The 20249-nt window shown below is 33.9% G+C and overlaps 2 protein-coding genes across 3 annotated transcripts; both read left to right on the top strand.

Annotated features, from left to right (window-relative positions):
* Nucleotides 1-7135: 7135 nt before the first annotated feature.
* Nucleotides 7136-10243, top strand: LOC125828542 (chitinase-like protein 2). Its single transcript, XM_049507843.1, has 3 exons — nucleotides 7136-7705; nucleotides 9096-9255; nucleotides 9558-10243. The coding sequence occupies exons 1-3, from the start codon at nucleotides 7300-7302 to the stop codon at nucleotides 9976-9978; spliced, it is 987 nt and encodes a 328-aa protein (XP_049363800.1). The 5' UTR covers nucleotides 7136-7299; the 3' UTR covers nucleotides 9979-10243.
* Nucleotides 10244-12533: 2290 nt separating this feature from the next.
* Nucleotides 12534-20249, top strand: LOC125828530 (PTI1-like tyrosine-protein kinase 3). 2 transcript variants are annotated; one of them, XM_049507825.1, is made up of 8 exons: nucleotides 12534-12721; nucleotides 14630-14807; nucleotides 16785-17038; nucleotides 17143-17269; nucleotides 17360-17633; nucleotides 18991-19123; nucleotides 19262-19345; nucleotides 19843-20249. In XM_049507825.1, exons 2-8 carry the CDS (start codon nucleotides 14714-14716, stop codon nucleotides 19963-19965), a joined length of 1089 nt encoding a protein of 362 aa, XP_049363782.1. In that variant the 5' UTR covers nucleotides 12534-12721; nucleotides 14630-14713; the 3' UTR covers nucleotides 19966-20249. The 2 variants fall into 2 exon arrangements, with proteins under 2 accessions (XP_049363782.1, XP_049363781.1); XM_049507824.1 differs by lacking the exon at nucleotides 12534-12721 and adding an exon at nucleotides 12813-13071.

The raw sequence follows: 20249 nt of genomic DNA, 5'->3' as shown, positions 1-20249 counted from the left end.
TCAAAAGGCAGTGATTTCACACATTAGCAATATGGGGCTGAGTTCTGAGAGTATGGATCCTATGGCCATGTACTCTAAATCATCTGCTGCTGGTTCTACTTCAGGAGTGAATCAGAGATTTAAAAGGAACTCTCTTCTCATTTGTGATTTCTGTAAATGTAAGGGTCATAGTAAAGAATTTTGCTACAAAATTGTGGGGTATCCTCCTGATTTCAAGTCCAAAAGGAAGGTTCAAGGTGGTGTTCCTTCAGGCTACAACAATCCTGGTTCAGGTCAGGCTCATTTTTCTTATGGCTTGAATACTAATGTGCATGAAGCAGGATGGGATCTGAAGTCTGCTACTGCACAAAGTGAGCATGGAAGAGTGGATGGTAATAGCATTTCTAAAGCAGCAAGTCAAGCAGAAATAGATGTGAAACGATTACTGAAGGGTTGTACATTCACAAAGGAACAATATGACCATATTCTTAGAGGTCTCACACAAAACCAAGGCCCTGCAACATCTGAGAGCAATACTACTTTTGCTGCTCACACTGCAGGTAAATCCTTGTTTGTTTCTGAGACTAATGCAGTATGGATTGTAGACTCTGGTGCAACAAACCATATGGTTTCTCAGATGGACATGTTTATAAAAGGTTCTGTGTCAAAATTACAGATTCCTAAAATTGTACATCTGCCTAATGGGGGTACTACTCAGGTTACTCATGTTGGTTCTTGTGCCTTAACAGACAGGAGTGTTATCTCAAATGTATTTTACTTACCTGAATTCAAGTATAACTTGATGTCTGTGAGTAAGTTAACAAAGGAACTTGATTGTTCAGTTACATTCTTCCCTAACTTCTGTGTTCTTCAGGAGCTTTACAATGGGAAGGTGAGAGTGGTTGGTAAAGAAGCAGGGTGTCTGTATACACAAAGTTCTGGAGGTGATGAAAAGAATACTGCATTGACAGTAGCACAAGTCCCATCTGATATGGAATTGTGGCATCAAAGGCTTGGACATGTGTCATCTGTAGTACTAGCTAAGATGTTTGATTTGAATATCAATAGTATGTGTAAAGTTTCCAAATGTTTAGTATGTCCCTATGCAAAACAGACTCGACTTCCTTTTCCATCTAGTAGTATCAAAAGTTGTACTAGCTTTGATTTGATTCATGTTGATCTTTGGGGTCCATACAATACAGCTACATTTGATGGCAATAAGTACTTTCTTACCATTGTTGATGATTTTTCCAGAATGACTTGGCTCTTCTTACTTAAACACAAGTTTGATGTATGTGTAGCATTAAAGATTTTTTTGCAGTATGTTAAGAATCAATTTGCTACACAAGTCAAGGTGATCAGATCTGACAATGGTACTGAGTTTGTAAACTCAGTTTGTACTACAATGTTTCAAGAGTTGGGTATTATTCATCAAAGGTCTTGTTCTTATACCCCTCAGCAAAATGGGGTAGCTGAGAGGAAACATAGACACTTACTAGAAGTGACAAGGGCATTGAGGTTTCAGGGTAAAATTCCATTGAAGTATTGGGGGCATTGTGTTCTAGCTGCAGCATATCTCATTAATAGAGTTCCTAGTAGTGTTCTGAATTATCAAAGTCCCTATGAAAGATTATATGGAAGTAAACCTAGATTGACACACTTGAGAACTATTGGATGTCTGTGTCTTTCCAAAAATCTAGTTGAACATGACAAAATGATGCCCAGATCTAAGTCTGCAGTTCATATGGGGTATTCAGAGACACAAAAAGGTTATGTTTTATTTGATCTTACTGCTAAATCATTCTTTGTTAGCAGAGATGTTATATTTAGAGAAGATATATTCCCTTTCTCACAGATCAAGATGTCTGAAAAACATTCCTTGTTTCCAAATCCACTGTCAGATTCAGCTGCTCTATTTGATACCTCCACTACTCAATTTTTCCAAACACCTAGTTCTATCAATGATGAACTATCTTGTCTTGAAGGCTCATCTGTGCTACCAGATGTTGAGATTGTTTCTTCAGATGTTTCTGATTCAGTTGGGGAACCAGTTCCAGCAGTCACAGATGCTGTTATACCAGCTGATCCCAGAAGATCTACCAGAACTAAAAATACTCCTACATGGCTCAAAGATTTTGTTTCCTCCAAATTGCATTCCAAAGTGCAGTATCCTGTGTGCAATTATATCAGTTATGGTCATCTTTCTCCTACTTATCAATCATACATTGCTGCTACATCCTCAGTTAGAGAACCTACCACCTATTCAGAGGCTGTGACAGACACTAGGTGGGTAGATGCTATGCAAACTGAGATTCAAGCCCTTGAAGATAATAAGACTTGGGAGATAACTGAGCTACCACCAGGAAAGAAACCTATTGGTTGTCGGTGGGTTTACAAGATTAAATACAAGTCCACAGGAGAGATAGAAAGGTTTAAAGCAAGGCTAGTTGCTAAGGGATATAGTCAACTGGAAGGTATCGACTATCAAGAAACTTTTTCCCCTGTTGTGAAGATGGTGACTGTGAGGACAGTGGTGTCTTTAGCTGCTTCAAGACATTGGCACATTCATCAAATGGATGTGTTCAATGCCTTCTTGCAGGGTGATCTTGATGATGAGATTTATATGAAGCTCCCTCAAGGCTTTGTTAGTCAAGGGGAGAAAGTATGCAGACTAACAAAGTCATTATATGGGCTCAAACAGGCTCCAAGGCAGTGGAACCATAAGCTGACTGAAGCTCTTACTACTCTTAACTTCAAACAAAGTCAATATGATCATTCCTTATTTGTCAATAAATCAGAAGCAGGCATTGTTGTGGTGTTAGTATATGTGGATGATATGATGATTACTGGCAGCAGCTTGAAGTTAATAGAGAAGACAAAACTGGAATTGCAGCAGGCTTTTAAAATGAAGGACTTAGGTGAATTGAAATATTTTCTGGGCATTGAGTTCACTAGGTCAGCAGAAGGGATATTGATGCATCAAAGAAAGTATGCTTTGGAACTTATAGCTGAGGTTGGGATGTCAGCAGCTAAGCCTGCAGGTACTCCTATTGATGTTAATGTTAAACTAACCTCAAAACTATATGATGAACATGAGAAAAGTCATGGAGCTCCTGAAGATCCTCTAGTAGATCAGACAATGTATCAAAGATTAATTGGAAAACTGTTGTATCTGAACATGACAAGACCAGACTTGTCTTTCAGCACACAGAACCTAAGTCAGTTCCTACAACAGCCAAAGAAATCTCACATGGATGCAGCCTTAAGAGTAGTGAGATATTTGAAAAAACAGCCTGGGCAGGGGTTATTGTTTCCTAGCTCTTCTGATGAAGTAGTCACTGCATTTTGTGATGCAGATTGGGCATCTTGTCCACTTACCAGAAGATCAGTAACAGGATATGTGGTTAAGGTAGGGAACTCTTTGGTGTCATGGAAGGCAAAGAAGCAGACTATAGTTTCCAAGAGCTCAGCTGAAGCTGAATATAGGAGTCTTGCCTCCACTGTGTCAGAGTTAATTTGGTTACTTGGATTACTTAGAGAAATAGAAGTTGACGTGCAGCTACCAGTTCAAGTGTATAGTGATAGTAAAGCTGCCATACAGATTGCTGCAAATCCGGTATATCATGAGAGGACAAAACATATTGAAATCGATTGTCATTTTATAAGGGAAAGATTACAACAAGGTTTGATCAAAGTTAACTACCTTCCTACACAAGAGCAGCCTGCAGATGTATTGACAAAAGGGCTATCAAAGTATCAACACGAATATCTCTTATCCAAGTTAGGTGTCTTAAATATTTTTTGCCCCACCTAACTTGAAGGGGAGTGATGAGATATGAGTGTAAGGTAGTTAAGGAGTTAGTTATTTCACCAAGATGCTCAAGGGTAGTATAGACCTTTTATATTGTTTGTTACAACTAATTCTTCAAGTTAGTTAGTTAGTTTGATTAGAAGTTAGATTCTATAAATAGTACTTTTCAGCATTGTAAAAGTTAGTCTTTGAACTCAAACAATGAGAGTTTCTCTTCTTCTATCTTAGCTCCTTGTTAATGGAGATTTTGTGTTAACTCTGTTTCAGTTCGTTTTACTTCAGTCTATCTATAATAATTTATAAGTAAATGCTTCCTTGTCCATCTGAAAAAGAAAATGCAAAAGATAAAAAAACTTCGAATCGGGTTTAAATGCAAACCAATTTAATTAGTATAATATGAGATATTAAGTGGTTATCTGGCATTTAATCTTAAATATATTGATACGTGATATTGTAGTAACTAAACTTTATAGGGGTATTTTGATATTTCAACTTTCAAACTTTTTTTTGTTCCCACTTTTAGTAATATAGTAAATAGTAAGTAAATAGTAATAGTAATAGTAATAGTAATATATGTGATATGATGATATAATATATGTAATGAATTATATTGAATTTGAAGAATAAATAAAAGCTCAAATTAATGAATGATGAGTCTATTCAACCTAAATTATTAATGGCAAGGTACATCATATATATTGCTATCAACTGAATTTCAAAAGCAAATTACTCTAACAACTTTAGTTATGCAATTATTATAATATACATCAAGTATTCAACTTATTAAAGTCTTATTTAATGTCACAATACATAATTTGAATGTTGGCATCATGTTTGTAAAATATTTCATGTCTTAAAGTTTTTGTCTTCTTTTTAAGAAACAACAATCTCCACCTTCTTACAATTGCATATATATTAAGAAGTTGCCGTAGAAGGAGAGTAGTATTTTATAAAAGTTGTACATAAATTCGATCAACATATGTCTTTCTTATTATGAATAGTAAACCATTATCCATTTCATGGTATACACCTAAAAAAATGAATTATTATTTGTTACAGAAATAATAATTGTTGAAAGACTTAACTATAGTAATTACATGTAAATAAACCCTTTGTCTCCTTTGCTTGACTCAAAATTACTAATTCAGTTATCGAGTAAATTTGACCAAAAAAATAATGTGTTAAGTTGTATACATATAATTGTTATAAAATATAACACAATTATCTGTGAGATATTGATAGTTTACTTTTCAAAATAACAAATCAAATTGACAATCATAACATAAAATAAGAGTTTTTATGTTATGACTGTCAATTATATATACTTTGGTGGTATCAATGAAGAAAAACAGTCCTTCACTAAAAACACTACTAGTTACTCTTTGATACCATCAGAATATATATATATATATATATGATGGTATCAAACATCAATTTAGGTAGTTTTCATTGAATTAGTACATTTTCCTCCTTGATACCATCAAAGTATATATATACACACACACTCTGATGGTATCAAACAATAACTACTAGTATTTTCGATGAAGGACTGTTTTTCCTCCTTAATACCATCACAACATATATATACTCAAGTTGTATCAAGCATCAATTTAGGTTGTTTTCACTGAATCACCCCTTTTTATTGCAAAGTACATATAATGCCCAAATTCTATGCATCAAACCTAACTTAATACCTTTGTGCCTAACACATACATTTGGGTGCCTGTAATACCCAAATTTTATGCACAAACTTTGTTAACACCTGGCTGATTTGATACTTTTTTAATACAAACTACCTATAAAACCTATATCCTATGCACCAAACATGATTTAATACCTTTGCCTTAACTCAAAGCACAAATTATCTTTAATATCCAAATTCTATGCACAAATCTTTTTATTACTATCTAAATTGATGTTTGATATCATCATATTCTGATGGTATCAAGCAGTAGCTATATATGAGAAGGACACAAAAAATTATTAAAGCTAAAATTATGTCATAAATAGTTACAAAAATAAAGTAGCATTTAAAAAGGTAATAAATCAAATAAAATGTATTACTTAAATAAAAATTCCATAAAAAACTATATTATTTACTAAATAACCTTCTATCTCTTTCACATAAAATAAAATTACTTATTAACCTGCTATCCTAATCACATTTTTAAAAAATGATATGCAACAAATGCTAGAGCACTTTTGGTTTGTTCTAGAAAAAAGACAAAAATGTTTGGTTAGTGTTGAATGTTAATTTAGGTAGTTAATATGTCATTTTCAGCAATTTATATTTTTGGGTCTCACAGTTGTAAGTAATCTCTGGCTAAATCTAGATGCTTCCACACTGCTTCAAACGATATAGTAATATTTCTTTAAAATATTTTTTTACATTAAATTAATTATATTTTTAAATTGCAAAGTTAAATCGGGTCAATAAATTTTAAATATAAAAAGATCGCTAGAAGATAGAGTTTTTTTTTTGTTTCTATTCAATATTCGATATTTATATTTGAGTTTTCAATTAATTTAAGTTTAAATTACATAAAATCAATATTATTAGAACCATTCACAACGAAATGCCAACTTTGCAACAATATAAATTTGTGATGAGATGTTTGAGATCTCTTCATCCTTAATCAAAAGTATATTATTCAAGTTTTCGAGTTGAATTTTTTTATTTGAAATGTCGCCTTAGTAAATAAATCATATAATAAGTAAATTTAAATTTAATTCTATCTTAATATGAAGATCGGATATTGAGAAAAATAAATTAAAAATGCCAACTGTGTCATAAAATTTGTTGCGAGTACCAAATATGAAACGGTGACCTGTCGTATTATGAAATGTCAGCTTTTTTTGCTTTATTCCAAGTCTAGAATGTTCAAGAATGATTTATTTATTAAATTAAATAAAAAGGCAGAGAATCCATTTCCTATATTATAAAAATAGTAAATAACAAGGTTTTTATTCTTTTATTTAAAAAAAAAGCTAATTCTCATACACTTTCACTTCATTTTCAGTTAATAATAGTCCCATCATCCTTAACCTTTGATATTATAAAAAAAATAAAGCACCCTTAAATTAATTTTTTTTAATGAAAATATAAATATCGTAAAGTTTTAAAAAAAACTTTTATTATTAATCTTTATATTAATGGATAGAGGGGTAAATATAATGTAGTAAAAAGAGTTTAAAATAAATTAATAAAAATATCTTTTTTGTTTTTGATTTTTTAAAGTTTTATGTAAAAGAAAAGTAGCCAAGTAATGGAACAAGTTTTTTTTTTTTCTTTTTAAGTATTGCTTCCTTCTTGGTTAATAAAGATCGTCTCTTTCACTTCCAAAGAAAAAAAACTTCACCAAAAACCCAAGAAAATATATAAAAAGTGCAAAAGTTCCAATTTTGATTCATACCCAAATCTCAAAAACCACTAATTCATCTTCCCAATTCACTAATTTCTCCATTTTTTCAGTTTTCAAATTTCAATTTTTTCATTTTGAGTGATAAAAATGGCAACTTTAAAGATGAAAATTTTGGGCTTTATGGTAATAATGCTTTCAATTTCTGCAATTGCAAAAGGGGATGAAAGTGAAAATGAATCATCATCTAAGCCACCAACATTGGTGAAAATGGTAAAGGGTAAAAAATTGTGTGTTAAAGATTGGGAATGTAATGTGTTGTCAAGATTTTGTTGTAATTTGACAATTTCTGATTTTTTTGAGACTTATCAATTTGAGAATTTGTTTTCAAAGAGGAATTCACCTGTAGCTCATGCTGTTGGTTTTTGGGATTATAAATCTTTTATAATTGCTTCATCTCTTTTTCAACCTCTTGGTTTTGGTACTACTGGTGGTAAACAAATGCAGATGAAAGAAATTGCTGCTTTTCTTGGCCATGTTGGTAGCAAAACTTCTTGTAAGTAGTAGTAGTTGTTGTTGTTTTAAATTATGTTATTATATGATTATTTTGTTGTAGTATTGTTGTGTTACTATTGTTCGATTTTTGTTACTATCTGTTGTTTCTTGTACTGTTTATGAATTGGTTTGTCTGTCAGAAACAACCTCTGAGGTAGAATTAAGGTCCTCACTTTGTGGAGTACACTAGGTATGTTGTTATTGTTGACTTGTTGTATGTCATTGCATGAACAAGTGAGTGAAGTGACATATTTTATGTAATTATTACAACAACAATATATCTAGTGTAATTTCACAAAAGTGGGGTTCAGGAAGGGTAAAATATATGCAGACCTTACCACTACCTTGGAGGTAGATAGACTCTTTCCGATAGACCCTTAGTTTAAGGATAATTAGTATTTGTATATATTTAATTTAATTTATTTGCCGACCTCATCGTGTTTGGGACTGAGATGTAGTAGTAGTAGTTGTTATTGTAGGGTGGAGGATTCATATAATTGACTCTTGACTAGTAAGGGATTGAGCCATAATTTGTTGTTGGTGTCGTATTTATTTACTTGTGTCATCTTTTATAGTATGATTTCCCATTTTATTGCTGTGTCGCTCAGATCCTGCAGAAATTTGTTGCATCCATGTTGGATCCACAAAAAATGCATAACTTTTGGATGATCCGGCATGCACCTAGCGACATTTTTGAAGGATCTGAGCAACATTGCTTTTTGGTGCTTTCTTGTTCAGAAAATGGTGAAAAGATGAATGGAGAAATGTTTAGACCACGGAGATATTTGATTTCCTTCAGATTTTGAAAGTAATATTGAGAACATTTCCTTAGAGAACTCAATGAATTGAGAATGTTGAAATTAAGAGAAGTTCATGAAAAGTTTTGATCTTGTAAGGATTAAACTTTGAGTTGATCAAACATAACAGTACTTAGGAAAGATCAATTGCATAGAATCATAAATTGAAACTCATCTTGTTTGAGATCAGTTCGGATCGTGAGTCTTGAGGAATCTGATTGAGAACTTGAGAATCTGGCGCAGTTAATATATGATGAACTAATTCTATTGATATCTGAGCAATTAGTTGGCCTAGTCTAGATATTGAGAATCAGAATAAATGTGGTACCAATTCTGTTTTGGCTATCTGACTTGTGTAAGCTCCAGTTAATCGGTGAGCTTGTTGCTTGATATGTATCTCTATGTGTCCGTGTGTGTGTCTCCTTTCTAGCTAGACCTTTGTTGTAATATAAGTACACTTTAACTTCCAATTGTCGTCCCCTTGGAAATCACTTGTTACTGCCTATCATCCACCAAAACTTAGCACAATCCTCTGGTTTATTCTGCTGTACGTGCTTGTACTTGTATTCATTTCTCATCACTTAACGTAAACAGGTGGTTACGGAGTTGCCACCGGTGGACCATTGGCTTGGGGCCTTTGCTATAACAAGGAAATGAGTCCTAGCCAAGATTACTGTGATGACTACTTCAAATTAACTTACCCGTGCTCTCCCGGAGTCCAATATTATGGTCGTGGTGCCTTACCTATCTACTGGTAAATATTTCATTACCTATATATCTTGATTATATATTGATTTTTTTCTGCTATGTTGCTTGAACTTCTCAAAAATGCCACCTGTGAGTGTTGGATCGTCCAAAAGTCGTTCATTTTTTAGGATCTGATATGAGCAACATAGTTTTTTTGCTATCAAACCACCACTCAAGACGGTTGAGTTCTCTTCGTTGTTGCTTTGTTATGCTCTACTTAACCGGATGCCTGTTATTAGGTATTCATTTCATTCTTCTACCATTAATTAGCACTGAAAATATTTTCTTTTTCTTGATACTCCTACTTAGGAACTACAACTACGGAAAAATAGGCGAAGCACTGAAGGTAGATCTGTTGAATCATCCCGAATACATTGAACAAAATGCGACCTTGGCATTCCAAGCTGCAATTTGGCAGTGGATGAACCCAGTCAAAAAGGGCCAGCCTTCAGCTCACGATGCCTTTGTTGGCAACTGGAAGCCAACGAAGAACGATACTTTGTCTAAACGAGTTCCCGGTTTTGGCACCACCATGAACATCCTCTACAATGACAATGTCTGTAACCAAGGTGATATTGACTCCATGAACAACATCATTTCACACTACTTGTATTACCTCGACTTGATGGGCATTGATCGGGAGGAGGCAGGGCCTCACGAACTACTCACCTGCGCGGAACAAAAACCTTTCAATCCATCTTCCTCCCCTGCTTCTTCTTCTTCTTCTTGATTAACTCATATGGGATTCTAGACATCCTAGCTAGGATTGCTGCTTTTATCCTCAACGTTTTTTCACTAAGAAAACATCCAATAAGTGGAGCAAGATAGACGTTGTCGTCCTGCTCCCGGTGTAAACTGTGTGTTTGGGTGTTCTATAAATAAGGATTAAGGATGTGTTGACCCTTTCTTGTTGTGTCTTATTGAAGTGAATCTTGATCAGTGCAATACATGCAGTGTATGTGAAACTTTAGTCTGTAATAATCTTTTGAACTGTTCAAATTTGCAAACTTGTTTGTTGTCAGTCAACAACACAAGAAAATTCCCATCACAAAAGCCCTCCGGGCTGGTTTAGGCACATGTCACGAGTTCGAATTTGGTTAAAGAGCAAAGGAGTGTGCCTATTATCAGAGCTGGATGTAGAATGTCCATTATCGGGTTCATCTAAACTTAGTATTTTCAGCGTGACGTAAAAAATTATGTGCAAAATATACAAAAATCAAAAATTGCAACAAATGATAGATACAGATATGAAATCATAACATTGAAAATACGTTTAGTTTGATTTGAATAACTTCAAAAAATTGAATTCATGAAGCTTAAATGTTGGATTTGCATCTACCTATTACAATTGAGTGTTAGACCATGCGTCACTGATTTAGGTACATGTCATGCGTTCGGATCTTATCTCTAACATAAGATTGTTCGGATCTTATCTCTAACATAAGATTGTTCGGATCTTATCTCTAACATAAGATTGATATTTAAGTAGATAAGAGTAAAAAAAATATATAGATATACTATCTATTGAGTTTTGGATAATATTTTACTAGTTTAAGCATAGTTCACAAATTATGAATTAGAATCATGTCGCAAAAACATACGTTAAGCATTTAAGCAGAGAAGAGTAAAAAGACGAGTTTATTGTCTATCAAATATTAAATTATATCTTATTATCTTCGAAAATTTCTCGATCATCAAAAAAGAATCATTAGAGAGGAAGGAAGAAGTTGAGAATAACATACGATTGCCTCTTTCTTTTTACCACGTTAAAGGCAATCAAAAATAATTGTCAAGAAACGTTCCATCCACTCTTTGAATTTTTCTTCTTGACGTTTTCTTGTTCTCTTTTTTTAATTTTTAATTTATGTATCTTACCTTTTTTTGTGCTTAAAAAAAGGGATACAAGTTTAAAATTATAAAATTTAATTTAAGTCTTTTTTATCTTTAATATTCTGTATTATTAAATTACGAAGAAAAAAAATTAAACATAGAGAGTATCATAAAGAAAATACTAAAAAATAAAATTTCAATTTATACACATTGTTATCGTTAGTATAAAGATTTTTTTTTGCTATCCAGTCTCCCAAATAATATTTATTGAAGTCGATCTAATAGTATAATTATTTTACACTAACAATATATATATATATAACTTTAAAATCTAAAAACAGTTAGGGTGATTTATAGCTTTCTTCGTTTCTTTTCAATTGTCACATTTTTTTATAGTCAAACAAAATGGATTTTGACCAATATTTTGATACAAGAAAAATATATAATTTATAGTACTTTTTGATAATATTAGAATATCTAAATTTTAATTCTAAAATATCAAATTAAGCAAATCAAATTTAGTTTTGAATGTTAGTCAAATTGACTTTTTGAAAAGCGAATCATTTTAGATCATAGGGAGTACTTCATTCCTAATTAGAGGTATCGCGTTCGAGATCTACTATGGTGTTTGACTCTTGAAAAGTGAAGTGCAACAAAAAAAAATGGAATAGAGGAAGTACTTCATTCCTAATCAAAAGTATCGTGTCTGAGCTCTGTTATGGTGCCGTTTGGCTCTTGAAAAGTGAAACGCGATAAGCCGACAACTATTTTGGAACAGGGGAGTATTTCATTCCAAATCAGAAGTATCGTGTTCGAGCTCTGTTATAGTGTTGTTTGACTCTTGAGAAGTGAAATATGACAACTATTTCGAAACTAAAGGAGTACTTTATTCCAAATCAAAAGTATCGTGTTCAAGCTACGTTATGGTGTTATTTGACTTTTGAAAAGTGAAACCTGACAACTATTTTAAAACAGAGCCAATACTTCGTTCCTAATCAGAAGTATCATCTCTGAGCTTTGTTAAGGTGTCGTTTGACTTTTAAAAGATGAAACGTAATAACTATTTTGAATCAGAGGAGTATTTCATTCCTAATCAAAAGTATCGTGTTCAAGCTTTGTTACTGTGTCGTTTGACTTTTGAAAAGTGAAACGTGACAACTATTTTAAAACAGAAGCAATACTTCATTTCTAATCAGAAGTATCGTGTTCGAGATCTGTTATGGTGTTGTTTGACGCTTGAAAAATAAAACGTGACAACTATTATAGAATGGAGGGAGCATTTCAGTCCTAATCAAAAGTATTATGTTCAAGCTCTAATTAGCATCTTATTATCTAACAAGAGACTTGAATTTAGTCGAATTTTAATGCGGTTATCGAACTCGAAAGGAAAATAACTTTTCTAAGGGTTAGACCTTTGCTGACAGCTAAATATACTTGATATTTTCCTCTTTCGGCCCCCTCCTCCAATTTCTCAAAGTTTAACAATACAAACAAAGCAAATCCACCCCTACCTTTTTCCTCTCTGTGTCGTTTGTTCTCGCTGTCTTTGCTTACCTGTTCTTCACCTTATATTTTTTCTTGATTTAGCATAATCAAGAAGCTACAGAAGAACAAGAAGGACAAGAAAAGATTTATTTTTTCAGGTAAGAAAATTAAGAAAAAACAACCCCTTGAATTGCGGTTGATTTCTATGGCTGTAGTTTATCGGAATTAGTTGTTTAGCCTCTGAGGCGTAACCCCTTTTGAGTTTTCAGGGTTTCATTTGTTTTTCAGGGATTAATTTTGAATTTTGACCCATTTTCAATTTCTTTCTCTCTTTTTCAACTTTTCCCATATTCTTTATTTGGACCCTCTGGATCTAACTAACCCTTGTCTGGAAATTTCAAAAAGAATCTTTCTTTGTGTTGTTTTGTTTATTTGGGTTTGTGAATTGTAGCTGTAGTTGATTAATTTGATGGCTATGGATGGCAATTATCACAGGCAAGGGCTAGTGGTAAGATTAGATGTTCCCCTTTTTGGGTTTCTTGGATATATGTTTTCTGTAAAAGAGGAGGTATTTTGTATCGGTATCAAGGCGTAGTTGATTGATTGATTGATGTCTAGCTGTGTGTGAGTTTTTTGCTTTGAAATGTGGATTGTGGAAGTTTGGTTTGTTGGAAATGGAATTAATTGTAGAATTCTATGTTTAGTGCTTTGATTACATGACGGTTTTGTCTTTGTTGTGTTCCCTTTTTTGCAAAATGAGGAGGAATGGACCATTTTAAGGGCTTGCATAGAAGGAAATGAAATTGGAGTCTTGCATTGATGGCTTGTATTAGTAATTCTCCTTTTGGTGTTTCTTGCACATTTATTTTCTGCAAAAGAGGAGTTATTTTGTATTGGGATCAAGGCATAGTTGATTGATTGATTCTAACTATATGTGAGTTTTCAATGAAATGTGGATTGTGGAAGTTAGGTTTGTTGGAAATGGAATTAATTGTAGAATTCTATTTTTAGTTCTTTGATTACAGGACGGTTTTGTCTTTATTTTGTTCCTTTTTTTCCAAATGAGGAAGCATTGAATTGTGATGTATTTATGTAGTCTTGCATTGATAGCTTGTATTAGATTTTCTCTTTTTGGGTTTCTTGGACGTATATTTTCCTATTTAGTCGAGTTTCGTGCTACGAAAGAGGATGTATTTTGTATTCGGATCGAAGCTTAGTTTATTGATTGATTGATCTCTGGCTACGTGTGAGTTTGCTTTGACATATGGATTGTGGAAGTTTGGTTTGTTGGAAATGGAATTAATTGTCGAATTCTATATTTAGTGCTTTGATTCCATGACAGTTTTGTCTAGTTCTTTTTTAAAAAAATTTCCATTTTGCCCAATGATGAGGAATGTACCATTTTAAGGCTTGTATAGAAGGAAATAAAATTGGAAGCATTAAAATGTGATGTATTTTTGTAGTCTTGCATCAATAGGTTGGTATTAATTTCTGTATCTTTCGATATCAGTTTCATATTTTATTTGCCGGGAAAAGTAATATTTATATTTGTCTGCTCCTACCTTCCATGTTCTCCTCTTCATTTTAAAATGCAAGTTATGTTTAAATAGTAGCTTTTACTTTAAGATATTTTTTGTTGGCAAGCCTGGACATTTTTCCCTTTTCCATAAAGATTACGGTTAGACATCTTACATAAAGAATGATATATCCATAGCCTTGAAATGGAGCTCTTCTTACCTTATTTCTGTTGAAACTGATTTTTGGGTTTGGAATCACAGCAGTAATGCACTCTTAATTTTATTTTATTTTTAAAAAAGAGAAAACTCTGTGGTAATGTGCTCTTAAAGACATGCACAGCTTGTGTTTCATTTGTCAAATACATTTTCTTCATTTACATTTCAACTATTGCAAGTACCTTTGTAAATCATCCTCCGAACAAGGAGAGAGTGGTATGTCATTTTCAATTTATTTATATTTTAAATGAAGTGGTTGTAGGTATTGTGGTTTGCATGATATAATGAAGTTTGTTCATTTTGAATCATTCTTACATTTGACTTACTGCACAGGCACATGCTCCTCCTCCTGGTTACTTTTCACGCTTGGAGAACAGAAGGGCTGAAGACGATCTTTATTTGAGAAAGAGAGTAAGGATGAGAAGGTGGCTGTGTTGTACCTGTCAAGTAGAGGAGTCCTACCCATCACATGAAACCGAGCACCTTAAACACCCTGCAAGTCATGCTGATGGTACACTATTTCAAATTTAAGCTTAAGCTTTATTTAGTGAAAACCAAACTGTTTCTCTCCTTGTTGTTGCCTTGAGATGAGTCTTTGAATTGTCAATGCCAATTTTTTAGCTGATTGAAAGTGATAATTTGTCGTTGCATCCCCATCACATACTAGAGTACAAATTTATGATGCTTTGAAGTTAAATAGTTATCTAAGATGTCATTCTGTGAGCAAAGCCTTTAATGTCGTAAAAATCTAAATTTACTGGGTTTTTCTGGGTGATATCTGTAATCTGTTTGGGCTCTCTCTTTAGTCTTTATAGTGTACATGTCTTATAAATCTTTTGTGAGGCATCATCTGCTGCTTGTTGACCAACAGGGTACTTCTATAGATTAATCACAGTTCTGCTAAGGTGACTGTAATTGACAACTTTAAGCCATAGACCTCTGTGTACAGTTTGGAAAATAGGTATTCTGGGAAATTGTGGGACCAAGTTTTATGGAACTTGGTAAGCCTACACGACAAGAGAATGATTTTACTGAGATCCAATGTCCGGATGCATCCTAAGCTTGCTACCTTATAGGTGACTCTAATTTTACGATCAATTCATTTGCCTCTTATGCAAAATGATAGAAATCAATCTTAGTTCAGTTTCCAAAATTTTATATGCATTCAATTTGAGAGAGTTTCCAAAGTTACCAGTTTCAAAAATAAAATAAAATTGAGAGAGTTTCCAAGATATTCAAAACCCCAGTATTCAGAAGCTTTGTCCTATGCGAGCAGTACGAAATCCGGAAACTAGACCGGCTAAATGAAGATTTTGCTGAAATTAAGATCTACTCAAAATTGCCCCCAAGGCCTAGCTTGAGTGGCAAAAGGTGGAGGATTTGTGGCTTAGGTCGCAGGTTCAAGCCCCACACCATGCAAAGCAAAGCCCGGTATTTAAGTGGAGAAGGGTAGAGGGGTGGGCCCATTATCCACCGAGTTTAGAAGGCTGTGATTGGTCCAAAGGGCGGGTCACATACGGATTTCTCGGTTAAAAAAAAAAAAAAGATCTACTCGAAATTCTAATGAAACAGGATTGTAGGAATCACAGAAGATTCTGGTTAAAGATAATCCCGATGTCTCCTCGCAAGATAAAAAATTAGATAAGATCCGCTTTGATCCAACTCTTGTAATTTCTCCACAGAAGCCTTGTTTATTTTTTTTCTTGATAGTCTAATCGTGGCATAAGGAAGATTTGCTTGTGAATAATTTATACTGGATATCAGTGATAGGCCTTTTGATTTGCTTTTGTTAATTCTAGCCTCCTAGGAAGTTTTCATCGCTTTCCTAAAAGATTTGACTTTAAAAAAATCTGAAAGACCAAATGTCAACTTCAAATATGAAATTTATTCTCTTCAGCAAAAATAAATAAATATGAAATTTGATTCTCTGTGCTCATCTATTTTGGGATCTGTTGGTTATAAAATACTTTCTTGATAAACTTGGAAAGAGCATCAAACAATTCCCTTGTGCTTGTTGGCTCAGGAAATATTGTATCGAAAGTATATACAACCTTACAGGGAACATCTCCCAGCTGTTCTATTTAAACTTTCTAGTTTATGAGTGTCACAGAGTCCCAGATGAAACTAGTGATTATGAAAAGTAAAGAGAAAAGCTCAATGGTACTGATAGAAAAAATGTTTCAATGAATATTCCTAACTCTTTTCTACATAACTGACTAGAAGTTTTTTCTTTTCACTTTTAACCTTTTGCAATGAACTATGAGATATTCATTTAGACCAATCAAAAATTACAGAAGTATGGCATATTTTCCTTCGATTGACTATATTATGTGCATGCCACATTTAATCTATATATCTGGATCATTTTAGGATAATAATATTTATGTCATGTTTGACAGCGCTTACTTTCTAGTGCTTCTTAGACAAGTCTTAGTTATCCAATGGACGAGGTAGTTTTTTTTTTTTAATTCTCTGTGTCTGGTACCAGGATATCAGAAAGGGTCAAGAGTATCAGATCCTATCAGGGCTGAAGTGGATAAAGCAGTACCAACTATAGAGGTCCCTTCGTTGTCTTTGGATGAACTGAAACAGGAAACTGACAATTTTGGATCGAAAGCATTAATTGGTGAAGGATCTTATGGGAGAGTATACTATGCTAATCTAAGCAATGGCAAGGCTGTTGCTGTGAAAAAGCTTGATGTTTCATCCGAGCCTGAGACGAATGTTGACTTCTTGAATCAGGTAAGTGTCTTTTCTTATATGGTTCTTTTTGGCTGCTCCGTGTATTGCTGTGATAGTTTATTACTTGAAATAATCTCTGATATATGTTTCTGTTTCATCTTAAGGTTGCTAGAGTTTCAAGATTGAAGCATGACAATCTTGTTGAGTTGCTTGGTTACTGTGTTGAAGGAAACATTCGTGTATTAGCTTATGAGTTTGCAACGATGGGGTCCTTGCATGATATTTTGCACGGTATGAAAAAAAATGTATGTAGTTGAATGAGAGAGAAATTATTAGCTTGATATATAATCTATTATTTCTGTACTGTATATGTGCTTACAGGAAGGAAAGGAGTACAAGGGGCACAGCCTGGCCCAACACTTGAGTGGGTGCAGCGGGTAAGGATTGCTGTTGATGCTGCTAGGGGTCTTGAGTATTTGCATGAGAAGGTCCAACCTTCAGTAATACACAGGGATATCAGATCAAGCAATGTCCTCCTCTTTGAAGACTACAAAGCAAAGATTGCAGATTTTAACCTGTCAAATCAGGCTCCTGACATGGCTGCTCGCCTTCATTCTACTCGAGTTTTAGGAACATTTGGCTATCATGCACCAGAGTATGGTCTCCTGCCTTTTTCTTCTTTGACTAAGCTTTGTTTTCTTCAATTTGTACTCTGTTTCTCCTCAAATGTTTTATACACAGTTGTGTATTTTTGGTGTTATTCTGAACTCTTTGCCTTTTGAGTTCTTGGCTCTAGATTAACTTCCTTTTTGGTGTGATACATTTTGAACTAGGAATAGAATCCAAGTGTAGAAGTGAGGGGGGAGGGACTGAGTCATTGTTACTATTTTAAAAAGAATATAGTAACTAAGTTTTCTGATGCTTCTAACTGTGGTTTTATATATGTAGTTCTGTAGGACAACTTACAAGACTAAAAAAAAGTATATTTATATGTAAGGGAGCTCCTTATGTAAAGCATGTTTGCTGGAAATTTTTGATGAGATTGAGTGCCAGCTTTCTAGAATAAGGGTCTGATGAGACGAAGAATCAGTTAGTAAAAGAAGGTTTTAGCCACCGAAACAATATATGTAGTTGCTATTAATGCATATACTACTCAAAGTGTATAATGTATGCATCAGATTTACAGGGTTTCTCTACTTTATGTGACCTAAGAATCCATTGGGGCTAAGCAAGGATTTATAATTAATTAAGGTGCTTCCTTCCTTTTGGGATAAAAAGCTAAATACAGCTCAAAAGGCCAAAAGCTACTTGGAATTAAGTTTTTGACTATTAAATGTAAAAGGCTGAGAGATTCTTGGAAATTTGAAAAGCCCATCTTTGCTATTACATTGTTTTCCCCTATTCATCAGGGATGTTGTATTTGACAACTTCCAAGATATAATTTGCCACTAAAGGTAGCTTGTTATGGGGAAGGAGCTTGGTTTGTTTAGGCCATATCTTTAGTTATTTGATCTGTTTGGATGGCAAAAGCAACTACTTAATAAATTGGGTATTGCTTATACTTTTCTGGGATTGCTATTAACCATTACAGTATTTGAGGTGGAATGGTGGGATCTCTTGTTATAAAATGTATAATGGTTATTCTTGATGTTCCTTAACATGCTACTTTTGTTCATGGCTATAAAATATGTAAGTACCAGTTTTCTACTCAAGGTTGTGTTCTCGCAAATGACTAAATGTTGAAGTTTTTGAGTGAAGGTAGTTTTGTTCTCTATGAGTGTTTCTAGATGATGATTAATTATGTATTTAAGCTCTTTTTACAAAATGGGATGGCAAAGTTGTGAGATATTCAATTACTGGAGTAGTATTCTTATCCAATTGTGCCATTTTCTGTTTAACCCGTTGGCATATCTGTCACCTGCTTTACTCCTTTATTCTTGTAAAAGATGCCTTAAGAAGTAGTTTTGTTTCAGGAGAGTTATCTAACCCAAACATCCTAAAAATTATTACAGATACGCTATGACTGGACAACTGACACAGAAGAGTGACGTGTATAGCTTTGGAGTGGTCTTGCTTGAACTTTTGACTGGAAGAAAGCCTGTAGATCATACAATGCCTCGAGGACAGCAGAGCCTGGTTACTTGGGTGAGCACTGCTTCCTGCTCGATTTACCAGAAATGTTCTTTTTAAATATTTTTTCCCTTATGTGCTCTTCTCCTCCATTTGATCTGTAATATGTTTAGATTCTATTTCCTGATGTATAATTACTTCTTTAAATTGTAGGCTACCCCGAGACTGAGTGAAGATAAAGTGCAGCAATGTGTTGATCCAAAGCTGAAAGGATGTCCTCCGAAAGCAGTGGCTAAGGTTTCTTCTTCTCCCCTTGTCATCCTATATCTGCTTTGTCTCTCTTCCTCTCCCCATCAGATGCAATACAACAAGCAATGTTATAATCCCAAGCAAGTTTTGGTTAAGTTATATATATTCTCACTGGCTATGTGACTCTATTTGAACTCATCTCAGACTAATATTATACAATGTGAACATTGTAAGTACTCGAAGTTCTTTATTTTCTACTGGTATTAAATCTGATATGACTAAAAGACTCCTAGAAATCATAGGACATAAATTAAACATACGAACGTGACTAAAACTCAATCCCAGTTAATTGATATCACTTATATAGATATCTTTCTTCCAGTGTGCCTTATTTTTCGCTAGGTTTGCATCTATTCTAATATTTAGTAGGTCCTTCAAGACATCTTCGTTCCATGTGATTTATGTCTACCTTAGTTCCCTTTTTAACACCTTCACTCACTAGCAACTAATTTCGGGTTGGTGATTCTTTTTTCTCTTAAATTTAGATGGCAGCCGTGGCAGCACTGTGCGTACAATATGAAGCTGAATTCCGTCCAAATATGAGTATCGTTGTCAAAGCTCTCCAACCACTTCTGAGGGCTCCTGCTGCACCTGCTCCAGAAATATAGGGAGCCTATTGTCGCTCGCTTGTTTTGGAATTCCTACTGCTAATTTGCAACTGTTTTGGTATATCATGCCAGTATTTCATTTGTAACATGATTTCAAAAAAAACAAGACTTCGAAGTTTTCCCTTGTTGAAACTGGTGTGTAGGATTTGATTGATTGATTGCTTAACTTACATGGTGAGATTGTTGAGAAGATTTCCCTGAGAACTGAGGGGTGTCTATATTTTGTTTTTCCTAAAAGAACACCTGGTGTATGTTCTGTCAATTTATGTATTATATTTGTACTT

The sequence above is a fragment of the Solanum verrucosum genome, unplaced genomic scaffold, assembly GCF_900185275.1.
Source record: "Solanum verrucosum unplaced genomic scaffold, falcon-dt-bn FXZP01000273.1, whole genome shotgun sequence".
NCBI classification, from domain to species: domain Eukaryota; kingdom Viridiplantae; phylum Streptophyta; class Magnoliopsida; order Solanales; family Solanaceae; genus Solanum; species Solanum verrucosum.
Note: the sequence above shows the minus strand (reverse complement) of the source record. Positions and strands in the feature narration are given on the sequence as shown.

What these genes read in the sequence shown, in the direction of transcription:
- LOC125828542 (XM_049507843.1), top strand. Translation starts at nt 7,300, where the DNA reads ATGGCAACTTTAAAGATGAAAATTTTGGGCTTTATGGTAATAATGCTT. An exon ending in TGTTGGTAGCAAAACTTCTT is followed by an intron (nt 7,706 to 9,095) that starts GTAAGTAGTAGT and finishes TAACGTAAACAG; the next exon opens with GTGGTTACGGAGTTGCCACC. An exon ending in GGTGCCTTACCTATCTACTG is followed by an intron (nt 9,256 to 9,557) that starts GTAAATATTTCA and finishes ACTCCTACTTAG; the next exon opens with GAACTACAACTACGGAAAAA.
- LOC125828530 (XM_049507824.1), top strand. Translation starts at nt 13,033, where the DNA reads ATGGCTATGGATGGCAATTATCACAGGCAAGGGCTAGTG. An exon ending in ATGTTGACTTCTTGAATCAG is followed by an intron (nt 17,039 to 17,142) that starts GTAAGTGTCTTT and finishes TTTCATCTTAAG; the next exon opens with GTTGCTAGAGTTTCAAGATT. An exon ending in CTTGCATGATATTTTGCACG is followed by an intron (nt 17,270 to 17,359) that starts GTATGAAAAAAA and finishes ATGTGCTTACAG; the next exon opens with GAAGGAAAGGAGTACAAGGG.